Genomic DNA, 15,181 nt, shown 5'->3' on the forward strand with positions numbered 1-15,181 from the left:
AGTTAAAATGAAAGCTATCGTTAATGTTCAAAGAGACTTTGCTTCTTGGTTATGGAGCCAGCCATACCTCTATTTCTGGAGTCCTGTCTGTACGGAAGAGGATAATCAAAGTTACTCTTCCTGCCATTCAAAGTTTCTTGAAATATGGCAGCCATTACCAATTTCACAGCCCTCATCCCTTGCAGTAGGTGATCCATGTACATATCTCTCACCTTGGGAGATTCTGTTCCAGTTATACCATCATGATGTTGTACCTAGCACAGAAGCGTTAATATTTCCATTCACATAAAACAAAAATATATGATTTTTGAGGAGAGTTTAATCATTTTTTACTTCAATTTCAGTAGAGGAGATTCTACAATTAAGCACACATTACAAGGCAATGTATGTTTTTTTTTTGTTTATTGGGTGGTAAATAGTTTCACTGCAAATCAGCAGCTTACACCCTGTGGGCAAGTACGTTTCAGTGATATAGAGCTGTTCATGTTCATGTTCTTCTACATTATGCTGTAGAAGATCCACCTTGTTTCTTTGTCACCTATTGGTTTCCAAATGTTTAGAAATGAAAATACTCTTACTTTCTATATTAAAGAACAACCACTCCTTCATTAATTACTAACTTCTCCAACCATTGTTGTTGTCCCAGGTACAGTTTGATGACATTTCTATTCAGCACCTTGGGATGCTTTATTACAATAGCTATCTAATGGTAGCTACATTTCCTCTTGTTTTTAATATGCTTAAATAAATACAAATTCTATTCAACAGAAGCTGTGACTAATTTTTAGATTGTTGTTGCAAATTAAATTATAATAATTTTAACATCAGCACTTCACTTAAAAGCACACACATCAGTGCATTTTCTGGAAATTTACAGAATTTAAAGGATGGTGACATAGCAACATAAGTTTACATCCAACACAAATCACTTAAATCTCAGTTCAATTAGCACCCAGTAATTTACAAAGCATCCCATTATTTGTTATGCTATCATTTGACTACATTAGGCTGTATGCTTCGTCCCTGCTCTACTCACTTGACACCTATTACTGTGTGGGTAAGCACATCTCCAATACCAAATTTAAGTTTGCTGACAACACCATCATAGGCCAAACCAACACATCAGAGGAAGAGTGAAAATCTGGCTGAGTGGTGCCAGATATTCAATGTCAGCAATACCAAGGAGCTGATTATTGACTGCAGGAGAAGCAAACCAGAGGTCCATGAGCCAGTTCTCATCAGAGGACCAGAGGTGGAGAGGGTCAGAACTCTAAATTCCTCAGTGTTATTATTTTGGAGGACCTGTCCTGGGGAACAACACTTAAGTGCAAATATAAAGAAAGCAAGGCAGCACCACCACTTCTTTAGGAGTTTGCAGAGATTCCGAATGATATCTAAAACTCTGTCAAACTTCAACAGACGTGTAGTGGAGAGTATATTTACTGGCTGCATCACAGCCTGCATGGAAACATCAATGCTCTTGAACGGAAAATCCCATGAAAAGTAGTGGATGCGGCCCAGTCTATCACAAAGTCCTCCCGACCATGGAGCACATCTTCATGAAATGCTGTGACAGGAGAGCAGCATCTATCAATAGGGACCCCCAAACACTCAGAGCATGATCTCTTCTCATTGCCGCCATCAGGAAGAAGGCACAAGAGCCTCAAGACTCATACCACTGGATTTAGGAACAGTTATTGCCTCTCAATCATCAGACTCTTGAACCAAAGGAGATACTTCATTCAACTCCACTTGCCCCATCATTGAAATGTTCCCACAACCTACAGACTCAATTTCACGGACTCTTCAACTCATGCTCTTGATATTATTGCATGTTTATTTATTTATTATTAGTACCCTTTTTTATATACTTTGACTGTTTGTTGTCTTCTGCACTCTGGTTGAATGCCCTAGTTAGGCAGTCCTTCATTGATTCTGTTATGGTTATTACTCTATAGACTTAATGAGTATGCCCACAAGAAAATGAATCTCAGGGTTGCATATGGTGACATATATGTACTTTGCCAATAAATTTACTTTGAACTTTGAATTTCTTTACATCTACACCAGCTAATAACAATAGGTCTGTGAAAAAAGACAGATGTAACAGTTGAATGTCATCAAAAAAACAATTTATATTTCTTCATAGAGTACTTTCCTTTGGGGTATTGGCACATTTTCATAAAATCTTCCACATTCCTCAGGAAAAGTTAGTGTTTCCCATCCCAAGCAATCAGTTAATTTAATGTTCTATGGTACTTCTCAACAATATACCTTATAATAATACACAGGTGTCCCAAAGTTATGAACAGTCTGACATGTACAGCTTGTACATAGAAACCAGGAGAGTAGATTCGCTGGATGCTGTGGGGCTGCAGGCATCTTCTGCTGTGTGGGAAATTGGTTTGGAGCAATATATGAATGACTGAGTTAATCATCCTGCTTTAACTACACGTTGCTTCTGGGTAGCCTGTGTGCTGATTTAAATAACTTCTGGTCAGTCTCATTTTTGATGTGCAAACTGCCTGTGTTACGAACAGTTCTCTGTAACAGAACCCTACTGTAACACAAAAGGGTCTCTATCTATATTTTGGACATGTTAAATGTATCCTATTGGAAACTGTGAGAAAAATTACTGGAGTGTAAATTCAACCTTAGTCAGCAGGCAAAACTGTAGTAAATATGTGTTGAATCTTGTTTGTGAAATAAGCTAGAGTTATACACAATTTCACATGTGGGTGAGGATGAATTTCTGCCTCTGTTTGCTATAATGTTCACTATTCTTCTTAAAAGACAACAACTTAGAATATTTACATCCCAAGTAAATACAGTTGTTCACCATACCTCTGATACAGCCCATCTTAGCTGCTGAATTTTGTGAAGGGCCCAGAATTTATCAATAGATCCCAATGGGTATTTCATGAGATACAAAGTGAAAAGAGATTCACAAGCATAAAGGAAAGAATTTGCTCTTCGGGCCAATCCTTTAAGTATGTTCCGAGAGGCATAAAATCCAGTCCAGGCCTGAAATGGCTCTGAAATTAGATAGGTAACATACTTCAACATGAATAGTAAAATAATTATATAAAGTTTTAATTTACAGTGTGGAAAGAATTCATCAATAAACAAAGTACGTAGAGTGGCCTGTATTTCAGTGTTAACACTCTGTGTTAGGCAAATGGATGGATCTCAGCTCTATCAATGTCAATAAGGAGAAATAATTCACTTATTCACAGAAAGAAGCTAGGAAATAACATGGATTATATACTTAACCCAAAATAAGATTCAAGTATTTTCAGGTGGGCCATTTTTAGGTGTTTGGATGCCAATTCTTGCAAGCAATTTTTTGGATGGTTTAACGAAAGCCAAATATATTTGAGATTTTAATTCTATGACCATTTATAACCAGAGGGTGGCAAAGGAACACAACTAACAGGCTCTTTCCTGAGCTCTGGTGCTGTCTGTTTGGAGTTCGTATGTTCTCCCTTTGCCTGTGTGCGTTTACCCCTCCCACATCCCAAAGACTGGATGGATAATAAGCTGCTGTAAATTGCTCCTACTGGTAGAATAGTTTTTTGGGAATGTGGGGGAGATTGGATACAGGAAATGTCGAGGAATGGGATTTTTCTGTGAGCAATCGAAGGGCTCTTCTATGGCAAATGGAAATATTAAATATAAATTGCTTGCCCTTGTCTGGTTGATCTTTACTTGAATGGAATTGCTAGCCATAACAATAAATTAATACAATAAGGTTTTGATCCTGATAAATACTCATCACCCAGAACCGCTTGAAAGTCAGAAATGAACATCAACAGCAAGTTGCAGAGATTCACAAACAGAGATATGACGGGTGAGCGAGCAGCCGCGGTAAGAGCAGCCGCCAGTCAGCCTCACAAACTAAAGGAGTGAGTGAATAAGTGAGTCTGCTCTGCACTCCTAATTCTGCAACGGCCCATTCCCACCTGGCAGAAGATCCCTGCCACCCCAGTGGAGCTGGCAAATGGCAAATTCATGCCCGTCTTTCAAATGCCATTCGGGTGTGCAGTGTGTCCCTAAATTGAGTGCTTCTAGCCCAGGAAAGACATGTAATTCCTTTCCGTGTGTCAATGAGAAGCAAAAAGAAAATCAATGACCAGCATAGCAAAGATTTCTACATCACCCTTGATGCTGGAGCTTTTATATTTGTTGGGCAAATATGGCAGCAGGCAGAAGGGACAGCATTTCGAACAATTCCAACTTTCTGCACTGGGGACAAACATCTGGTTTCAAATCCACAACAATTAAGTGTACTAAACCACAATGGGAATTCCATCAATGAAATAGTAAAAAGCAAGAGTATTCGTATCTAAAACAGGGAATTCAAATCCAGTTAAAGTGGACATTTTGGCATGAACTGGGGCAGAAGATGTTTAATGGTGCTCAGATCAATGAAATAAGTTTGCAGGCTTACTGAGCACCGCACTCAAATACCTCAAAAGCTCACCAGACTAGTTAAAACCATTCAGCCACCAGCCACCAGCCACCACAGGAAGACTAATTGGTCTTAAGTGTTTGGTGGTGCAAATTATCAACAACCCAAATACAGCCACTCACACTGGGACATCATTGGCAAACCCTTCAACCATTAACTACCTTCACTTACAATCTTCCTCAATGAATGGTAAATTGATAAACTGGTTTACTATTGTCACAAGTACTAAGGTACAGTGAATTGCAAGTGGATCATGGTTGTTTGGAAGGCTGGAATTAACTTGTGCCATGCCCGGCATCTCAAAGCACTTCATGGTGGTGACCTTCAGAGCCAATGAGCAATAGTCATTAAGGAACTTTACTTTGTTTTTCTTAAGTAATCGGATGCTATTGGTCTTCTTAAAGCAGATGAAAACCTCAGATTGAAGCAGGGAGAGGTTAAAAGTGTCTGCAGATACCTCTGCCAGCTGAACTGCACAGGATCTAAGGACAAGGCCAGGTACACCATCCCGGTCAGATGGTTTACATGGGTTCACTCTCCAGGTTGCTTAACATTGTTACAAACAGGTTGGGGGGGCGGGTTTAGCGGGCGGTAATGGGGAAAAGCTCCCAATACCGGGTGGGGGGGCAGGTTTAGCAGGTGGTAATGGGGACAAGCTTCCACTACCGGGTGGGGGGGGGGGCGGGTTTAGCGGGTGGCAATGGGGACAAGCTTCCACTACCGGGTTGGAGGGGCAGGTTTAGCGGGTGGTAATGGAGACAAGCTTCCACTACCGGGTGGGGGGAGGGGCAGGTTTAGCGGGTGGTAATGGAGACAAGCTCCCAATACCGGGTGGGGGGGCAGGTTTAGCAGGTGGTAATGGGGACAAGCTTCCACTACCGGGTGGGGGGGGGGGGCGGGTTTAGCGGGTGGCAATGGAGACAAGCTCCCACTGCCTATTAAATGCTCTTGCCCTTCACTTGTAGCTTAGTTACTAAGCCCAGTGGAACCATTTCTACTGACAGGAGAAGGGGCACAGTTGGATTACTGGTGCATTAAAACCGGTCACTTCGGGCAGATGGAGCTTGTCAATCATGGTTGGCAGCTCACCTAGGTGAACGAAAACTGATCTCAAACATCTGCTGCCTTGTGCTATACCTACTCATTGGGAAGGCTGCGGGAGTAAACCCCGAGGGAAAAGTCCAGAGTTGGGGTTCCTAAGGCAGTCCTATATTGAGTTCAATGGTGACTGCCGTTGGTGCCAAACTGTATCGGTCTCTGCCATTCCTTTGGGTTCCTCAGATGCATGGAGAGGAGGAGCTTGCTACATGGGCAACAGCTTGCTCTCCATATCGTTCTGCCCAGGATTGCATATCTAGACAGCTAGGATGCAATATCCATGATCAATTTTGACCCACAAGAGGCCCTCGACTCAACTCAACTCTCCAGAAGACTGACCTTATGTCTGCAACTGTGACTGTAGGTTAAAGTGCTCTGTGCACCTTACGCACACCCAAAATTTGCAAGTTAATCAATTCTTTTTACGCACGACAGCAAAATTTGCCATTTCAGATAAACTAACTTGTTAAAAAATATATTTATGACTTCACTTCATAGATAACCTGGAACAGCTCTAAATTGCAAAATAAAACCTTAAACAATTTTGTGAACAATGACTTTGCATTTATTTTGTTGCAGCCACTAATCAGTCTTAGAATGTGTTTGAAGAATCCTCTATATAAAGTATTCTTCTTGTCAGGCAGTAACAGAACAACTCTTAAAATTGCATTCATGCTATTATTACTGGTACATGAATAGAATGAATGTGCACAATGACTCCCTCTGCAGGAACTAGCGGGATTCAGCAGAGCTAACAAAATGAATAGCAAGAGATGCCAAGAATGACACTTCACAGTTTTTGTAGTGTTTATAGTAAACTAATCAGCATCATTTTCTGACTTAAAAAGTCCTGAAATTACCTCACAACACATAATCCCAAATACCAAATGACTCATGTCACTATCTTAAGTACTTTTGTAATATTAGGCAATTACATCAATATAATAAACACTTTGTATTAAACAACTCTCTACAAATGAAGTGTGGGTTCATTAGACTGATTTCTGGGATGGAAGTGGGCTAACCTGAACAAGAAAAGCTGGACTGCTTTCACCAGAGTTTAGGCGAAGGAAGGAGACCTACAACATTCTGAGAGGGAATGACAGGTTGAAAGGCTATTTTCACCAGACGAAGTGAAGAAGAAAGACATTTAGGACAGTGATGAAAATAAATTTCTTTATTCAGGGAATTGCAATTCTTTACCAATGAAGGACTCAGTTACTTAGGACAAGAAAAACATATGGACTCTTCAAAACAAAGGAAAGCAGAGGATCTGAGGATGTAGCAAGAAAGCAGTAAGCTGCAATCTTACCAAGTGTTCAATTGGGCTTTGGTGCTACGATCTACTCCTGATTCTATCTCATTTTTAAATTTTTACTAGTATTAAATGAAAAGAGTCACAACCACTTCTAAAGATTTCCTTAGCATTGGAATAGATTTTAAATGACTGAACTTTATTAAGAGCAATATTTTTGCACACTAACTTTAGTTTAAAATATGATGTTGGAAACTCCCAGATGCTGCCCTTTCTATGGGTTGCTGTGGAACACCACAAGTTAACCCAATCAATATTGCCATCTTACATTGACCCAGATATTGTTTAAGGGATCATTGAGCAAGCATCGGAAAGGTTTCAAAAGATATGAGCCAAATGCTTGCAAATGGGACGGGCTTGGATGGAGCATCTTGGTCAGTATGGACCATTTGGGATGAAGGGTCTTTTTTCTTGCTGTATAACTCTGTGAGTCAAAGATTGATTGTTCCGAGAGCAAACCCCAATGAAAGAAAGAAACAACATAAGGCTTAAGGCATCACCACAACAAACTACTGAGATTCCTTCATTAGATCATTGATACATTTGACAATTTACTTAATTCTGCACAATAACAAGAGTTTTCACATGAATATAAAAAGAAAGTGTTTTCTCCAAAATTAGTACCTGAGGAGTACGGGAGAAAATCCTGACTCTTTCGGATGTCCCAAGTCAGGTTTGCATTGTGAATTGCTTGAAAATATTCACTCAATGTTGCATATTGCACTGTGACTCCAAATTTATCCCGATGTTGGTTGACATAATCCATTAATGGATCCATGTTCTCAAACTGTACAGAGGCATTGAAAAACTGCTTGTCACAGCCCTGTGAGCAAAACGATAGGAGGCAAAGATAAAAGAAGCAGTTTCACACAAACTGCTAATATTGTTTCATGAATCAGTAACTTGTACTTCTGAACATGGAAATCTTTACAGCTTAATGAACAAGTGAGATTGCTATTGTGATAAATTAATGCAGATGTAGAGTTTATGCAAAGACAAGGAGAAAGCTTACTGAAAAACTGTGTAAGGGAGAATAGAGTTTTGAAAGGATGGGAGGGGTAGTTGAGTTCATCGTGTCGAAGGAGCAGCTGCTGGTGGTGAAAACAAAATAGTATAAGCTGGCATCGGTAAGCTAAAAAGACACATGAATGTACATTATTAAGATAGGAGTATGTATGAATTAGTGGGTGAGAATAATGACTTTGAATTTGATGCACAAGGATACTGCAAGCCAGGTGGCAAAGATAGGTCAAGAGGTACGTGGTAGTTGTCATAAGTTAGCATCAGTTGCATTTTGCAAAGACTGAAACCCGACAGGACTACAAAGAAATAATTTTAAGTTTTGGGGACTTAAAAAGAGACAACCAGATGTGGAAAATCTCTTGGTTAAGGGGTTGCTTTTGGAAAAGATAGGTTAAATGGATAGATGGAAATTGAGTTCAATCAATGCAGAAACACCAATGTTCCGCCACAAGAGTTGAGCTAAAGCAGGGGTCCCCAACCTTTTTTTGCACTGCGGACCGGTTTAGTATTGATAATATTCTTGCGGACCGGCCGACCGGGGGTGGGGGGGGGCGGGTGTAGGGTTGCCAACGTACAAGAGTTGTAGTCAAATAAGTTGTGTTTGCCCCGAGAAAGACTACAATGACCATGAAACCTTGCACGGGCACCAGTGCGCATGCATGATCTGCCGATTTCTTCCCCCCCACCCCCCCCGGCAAATCATTTTTGGAGATTCTGTTCGATTGGGGGGTTGGGGGTGGTTGTTAATCATGACCAGAATATAGGTGATAAGAGGCTAATACACTCAATTTCGTTTCTAAAAGGGTTTATCTAACGAATTTAATGTTAAACACACAGCGCATATTTTCCTCGCATGAATATAGTGATAAGTCAATTATCAGGGGAGCTTGAAGTAAGTGTTGAACGAACTTCCAGTAGAAGTGGTAGAGGCAGGTTCGATATTATCATTTAAAGAAAATTTGGATAGCTATGTGGACAGGAAAGGAATGGAGGGTTATGGGCTGAGTGCAGGTCGGTGGGACTAGGTGAGAGTAGCATTTGGCATGGACTAGAAGGGCCGAGATCGCCTGTTTCCGTGCTGTAATTGTTATACGGTTATATAGGTCACTTATAAGTCAATACCATCATAACATTTTAAGATATTAAACACACAGCACATATTTTCCCCGTATGAACATATAAAATAATTGCAACACACCAATATCGCTGAATCAGTGGGAGCCCTGGGCTTGTTTCCCTGCAAGAAGTCAGTCCTATCGAGGGGTGATGGGAGACAGCGATTCCCGAAGGGGGTTCCTTATGTCCAGTCTATTCCGCGATTTAGTTTTTGTTGCATTCATTGCAGATACGTTGCAACGTTTTCAGTGCTTTCGTGGCTATCTCAGGATATTCAGCCTTGACTTTGATCCAGAATGCCGGCAGAGATGTTATGTCAAACATACTTTTCAGCCTGCCGTCATCTGCGAGCATGAGGAGTTGATCTCCTTCCCGCGCTGCCATGGATGACACGTGTGTAATGACCTCGCGCGCGTACAAGCTCAACAGTGGGCGTGACAGGGAATGAGGAAAGGTGCAGCTGACTCATATCGCCAAATCATATCGTTTCCTCACAGCCCAGTGGTTGGGGACCGCTGAGCTAAAGGTTACAACCAGGCCAATGGAAAAGAGCTGACGCTGGAGATGTAAAGGAGATGAGAGGAACCAAAACAGACTCCTTCAGTTTTCTGACATTTAGAAGAGGAAGTATAGACTTACCAGGTTTTGTCACTGTTTTAACAATTCGGTGATTCAAACCTGATAATGTCAACAGAACCTTCATGCACGAATGACTGTTTGACACTGATGCAAAAAGGTAGAAACCAGTCAACAGAAATGAGAATTAGATAGAAAAGGAATGAATTATACTTAGTCAGCTGCTTCATCAGTGACCTTCCTTGACTGATAATTGCATCATTTTAAAATTAATTTCACAACTCCTCAGCAAATGAAAGACCAGGACATCATTCAAGAATGTGCTGACAAAGTGAAACCTGAATTCACCTATCCTGTCAGTGGCACTACCACCGCTGAGTGCCCACCAGCTATATCTTGGGGGTAACTCAACCAGCCAGCCACACATATACAGGGCAGATCAGACACTGGACAACTTTCCGTGAACCTCTTGCTTCCTGGTGCCCCAAGGCCTTTCTACCATCTGCAAGGCACTCTAACCAGATCTGTGGAAGGAACTGCAGTGGCAACAAGTCAAAAGAAGCTTAACACCAAGCAGGACAAAGTAGCCCATCTGACTGGCAACCCCATTGACCACTCTAAACATTTATTTCCTCCATCATCTACACAAAGTGGCTGCAATAGACAGCATTTACCAAGTGTATTGATGTTACTCATCCAGGCTACGCTGACATCACTTCCCCAACCTCTACCCGAGGGCAGCAAATGCTGGGCCACAGCAGTACCCACAGGTTCCCCTCCAAGCCACACTGCATCTTAGCAATATAGTCGGTCCTGTAACCATTACTGGTTTCAAATCCCAGAACACTTCCCAACAGCATTACTATGGTACCTTCACCAGAGGGGATGCAGTACTTCAATATGGCAGCTTACTGCCACCTTCTCAAGTACCACTACAGGATGGGCAATAATTATTGGCCTCCGACCATGCTTCAATCCAAGAAATAATTAAATAACAAAAAAACTGACTTGTTCACTTATAAATTACATGAAATGAACTCAATTTCTCACTTATTAGAATTTATTTACTTTAATGTGTACATTATTTAAATGTCAACTCTTTAAATAAGTCACAAAGCACATAACTGCATGTCAAATATACATGAATTGTTCAGGATTTTGAAACAATCATCTTGCTTATACATTTCAGTACTTACCCACGGCCACAGGACGTGATTGGATCTGAACCAGGCTGCCCTCTCCTTTATGTTTGCTACCATGGTCTCTGCATAGGCGTGAACTGTCTGAGTGGTCACTGGGAGACTCATATTGGGGTAAATTCCATCTTTAGGAGGGTCAGGAAACACCGCAATTCCATTCCAGTAAAAGCCAGATCTAAACCACATCAACAAAGTTATATAAGCCCTCACATCAAACTGATCAACAGTAACATTTTTCCTTCTGTATTACAAGACAATTTCACATTATTTTACCACCTAACCAATGGGTACAGAGTCATAGAGTTACAGAGCAATACAGCAGGAACATAGGCCCTTCAGCCCATCTTGTCCATGCCAACCATGGTACCCATCAAGCTAATCCTGTTTTCCTGCGTTTGGCCCACCCTACCCACATACATGTCGAAACATCTTTAAATGCTGTTACTGTACCTGCCCCTACCACGCCCTCTGGCAGACTCACTCCATATCTGCAGAATCTCTTGTGTTTATGATTTGCCACTCCATATACCCATCACCCTCTGAATAAAGAATCTTCTCTTCGGTCCCTATTAAATTTTTCAACTCTCACCTTAAACCTGTCCCCTCTAGTTCCATGTTCCCTTTTCAAAGGAAAAAGACTACGTGTGTGTTTACCCTATTTATAAACTTCATGATTATATATACTTCCATGAGGTCACCGCTCAATCTTCTACATTCAAAGGAGTAAAATCGTACCCTACCCAACTTCTCCCAAAATCTCGGCCCTCTAGTCCAGGAAGCATCTTCACAAATTTTCTCTATACTCTTTCCAGTTTAATGATGTCTTTTCTCGAACAGAGCAACCAAAGCTGTATACCATAGTTTAAGAGTAGTTTCACCAACATCTTGTACAATACAAATACAACTTGATGTCCAAACTCCTACACTTAATGCCAATTAATGAAGGCCAGTGTGACAAATATTTTCTTCAACATCTGTCTACCTATAACGCTGCTTTCAGCACACGATGTACATATTCCCTCCATAACGCTGCTTTCAGCAGTGTAGGTATTCCCTCCATAACGCTGCTTTCAGCACAGTGTACGTATTCCCTCCATAACGCTGCTTTCAGCACAGTGTACATATTCCCTCCATAACGCTGCTTTCAGCACAGTGTACGTATTCCCTCCATAACGCTGCTTTCAGCACAGTGTACGTATTCCCTCCATAACGCTGCTTTCAGCACAGTGTACGTATTCCCTCCATAACGCTGCTTTCATCACAGTGTACGTATTCCCTCCATAACGCTGCTTTCAGCACACGATGTACGTATTCCCTCCATAACGCTGCTTTCAGCACACGATGTACGTATTCCCTCCATAACGCTGCTTTCAGCACAGTGTACGTATTCCCTCCATAACGCTGCTTTCAGCACAGTGTACGTATTCCCTCCATAACGCTGCTTTCAGCACACAATGTACGTGTTCCCTCCATAACACTGCTTTCAGCACAGTGTACGTATTCCCTCCATAACGCTGCTTTCAGCACACGATGTACGTATTCCCTCCATAACGCTGCTTTCAGCACAGCGTACGTATTCCCTCCATAACGCTGCTTTCAGCACAGTGTACGTATTCCCTCCATAACGCTGCTTTCAGCACACGATGTACGTATTCCCTCCATAACGCTGCTTTCAGCACAGTGTACGTATTCCCTCCATAACGCTGCTTTCAGCACACGATGTACGTATTCCCTCCATAACGCTGCTTTCAGCAGTGTACGTATTCCCTCCATAACGCTGCTTTCAGCACAGTGTACGTATTCCCTCCATAACGCTGCTTTCAGCACAGTGTACGTATTCCCTCCACAATGCTGCTTTCATCACAGTGTACGTATTCCCTCCATAACGCTGCTTTCATCACACGATGTACGTATTCCCTCCATAACGCTGCTTTCAGCACAGTGTACGTATTCCCTCCATAACGCTGCTTTCAGCAGTGTACGTATTCCCTCCATAACGCTGCTTTCATCACAGTGTACGTATTCCCTCCATAACGCTGCTTTCATCACACGATGTACGTATTCCCTCCATAACGCTGCTTTCAGCACAGTGTACGTATTCCCTCCATAACGCTGCTTTCAGCAGTGTACGTATTCCCTCCATAACGCTGCTTTCAGCACAGTGTACGTATTCCCTCCATAACGCTGCTTTCATCACAGTGTACGTATCCCCTCCAGGAGATGATAAGACACAGGAACAAAATTAGGCCACTCGGCCCATCAGGTCTGCTTCGCCATTCCATCGTGGGTGGTTCATTATCCCTCTCAACTCCATCTTCCTGCTTTCTTCCTATAACCTTTGATGCCCTGACTAATTAAGAACCTATCAACTTCTGTGACTTGGCCTCCAAAACTGTCAGTGGCAATGAATTCCACAGATTCGCCACCCTCTGGCAAAAGAACTTCCTTATTTCTGTTTTAAATGGATGTCCCTCTATTCTGAGGCTGTGCACTCAGGTCCTACTCAACCACAACAGGAAGCATCCTCTTCATATCCACTCAGTCTCAGACCTTTAATGGGTTTCAATTAGATACCTCCTTCATTCTTATAAACTCCAGTGACTACAGGCCTTGAGCTACAAACTGTCCCTCAAACATTAACCCTTTCATTCCTAGAATCATTCTCATGAATCTCCTCTGGACCCTCTCCAATGCCAGAACATCCTTCTTGGACCAAAGCTGATCACAATACTCCAAGTGTATTCTTAGCACTGCCTGATAAAGCCTCAGCATCACATCCTTGCTCTTATATTCTAACCCACTCAAAATGTTAGCATTATACTTGTCTTCCTTACCACCAACCTAAAATGCAAGTTAACCTTTAGGGAATCCTGCACAAGGACTCCCAAGTTCCTTTGCACCTCAGATTCTGAGGGAACTTTCTCCATTTAGAAAATAGTCTACACCTTTATTCCTTCTAACAAAGTGCATGACCATACACTTCCCTACACTATATTCCATCTCCCATTTCTGTGCCTATTCTCTCAATCTAAGTTGAAGACTCCTTGCTTCCTCAACACTATCTGCCTCTCTACCCGTCTTTGCATCATCTGCAAACTTAACCACAAAGCCATCAATTCTGTCATCCAAATTGTTTATATATAACATGAAAAGAAGCGGTCCCAACACCAATCCCTGCAGAACACTACTAGTCACCAACAGCTAACCAGAAAAGGCCCCTTTTATTCACACTCTTTGCCTCCTCCAACCTATCCATGCTAGTATCTTTCCTGTAACACCAAGGGCTCTTAGCTTGTTAAGAAGCCTCATGTGAAGTAGCTTGTCAAAGGCCTTCTGAAAATCTAAATAAACATCCTCTACGGACTCTCCTTTGTCTACCCTGCCTATTATTTCCTACAACAATTCCAACACTTTACCCTTCTCTGCTGAGCCTCAGAGCTGGCTGCAGTGCCACTGGCCTGACTGCTGCTGCTGTGCAGAAATGTTATTGAGGGAAATAGCCACAGGAGAACCCTACAATGACTGCTTACTCCTCTTACTTCTCCTGGTGGTCACCCATCTACTATCTGAAGCCTGCACTCTAGGTGTGACCACCTCAGTAAAAGTCTCATGAGGTTTTCAGTCTCCTGGATGGTCCTCACTACATCCAGCTCGACCTCCGGTTCCCTGACCTTATCACCCAGGAGCTGAAGCTGAGTGCACTTCCTGCAGATATAGTCATTAGGGAGGGTACCCTAAAATACCACTTCTTCCAGGAGGAGCACTCCACTGCTTGATCTACCAGTTTCCCTACACCTGTTACACCTTTAAGTCTCAAGCTTAATTTCTTTTGCAATCTTTTTATTAATATCAAAATGTTAAACATAATATAGTACTAATACAAATATTAGATTACATTGTTAATAATTAGCATATATAAACTCAGTTAACACACAGATATTAAACCTCCCAAAATCTTACAGAATACGAATATAAGAAAAAAAATATCAAGCTTAATTTCTAGCCTGCACCTATTCTCACTCATGCCCGTTGGGCCAAAGCCTGACCACTCTAACACTGGCCCACTCCAACAATGGCCATTCTGCTTATATCTCACTTCTTTTTATTGGCTCCTGCCAAGTGCCTAAAAGATCACGATGATTTCAACCCGCTGAAAAGTTCGAAAAGACCTCAAGCTTCTTTTGTACCTCGTGCAGCCTCACCAACGAACAACCTCTCATGATGATTGCAGACAGCCTTTGTCCTCCTGTTCCACAAAACTCTCCTCAGGGCCCAACCATTCACTGTACAAGTCCTACCCTGGTTTGACTTCCCAAAGTACAACACCTTTCACTTATACCAATTGAAAGCAATTCGCCAATTCTTTACCCACTTAACCATTTA

The 15,181-nt window shown here is 41.8% G+C and overlaps 1 protein-coding gene across 3 annotated transcripts in view; it reads right to left on the minus strand.

The window, feature by feature from the left end:
- Positions 1–15,181, minus strand: part of man2b2 (mannosidase, alpha, class 2B, member 2) — a 77,162-nt gene that overhangs the window by 33,174 nt on the left and 28,807 nt on the right. For all 3 annotated transcript variants that reach the window (XM_072256276.1, XM_072256275.1, XM_072256277.1), the window contains exons 6-9: positions 10,796–10,973; positions 7,509–7,707; positions 2,845–3,035; positions 68–254 (exon numbers count right to left, since the gene is read on the minus strand). In XM_072256276.1, the coding sequence (XP_072112377.1) occupies positions 68–254; positions 2,845–3,035; positions 7,509–7,707; positions 10,796–10,973 (755 nt within the window). The remainder of the gene's footprint in view (positions 1–67; positions 255–2,844; positions 3,036–7,508; positions 7,708–10,795; positions 10,974–15,181) is intronic.

Source organism: Mobula birostris, chromosome 4 (genome assembly GCF_030028105.1).
Source record: "Mobula birostris isolate sMobBir1 chromosome 4, sMobBir1.hap1, whole genome shotgun sequence".
Taxonomy (NCBI): Eukaryota; Metazoa; Chordata; class Chondrichthyes; order Myliobatiformes; family Myliobatidae; genus Mobula; species Mobula birostris.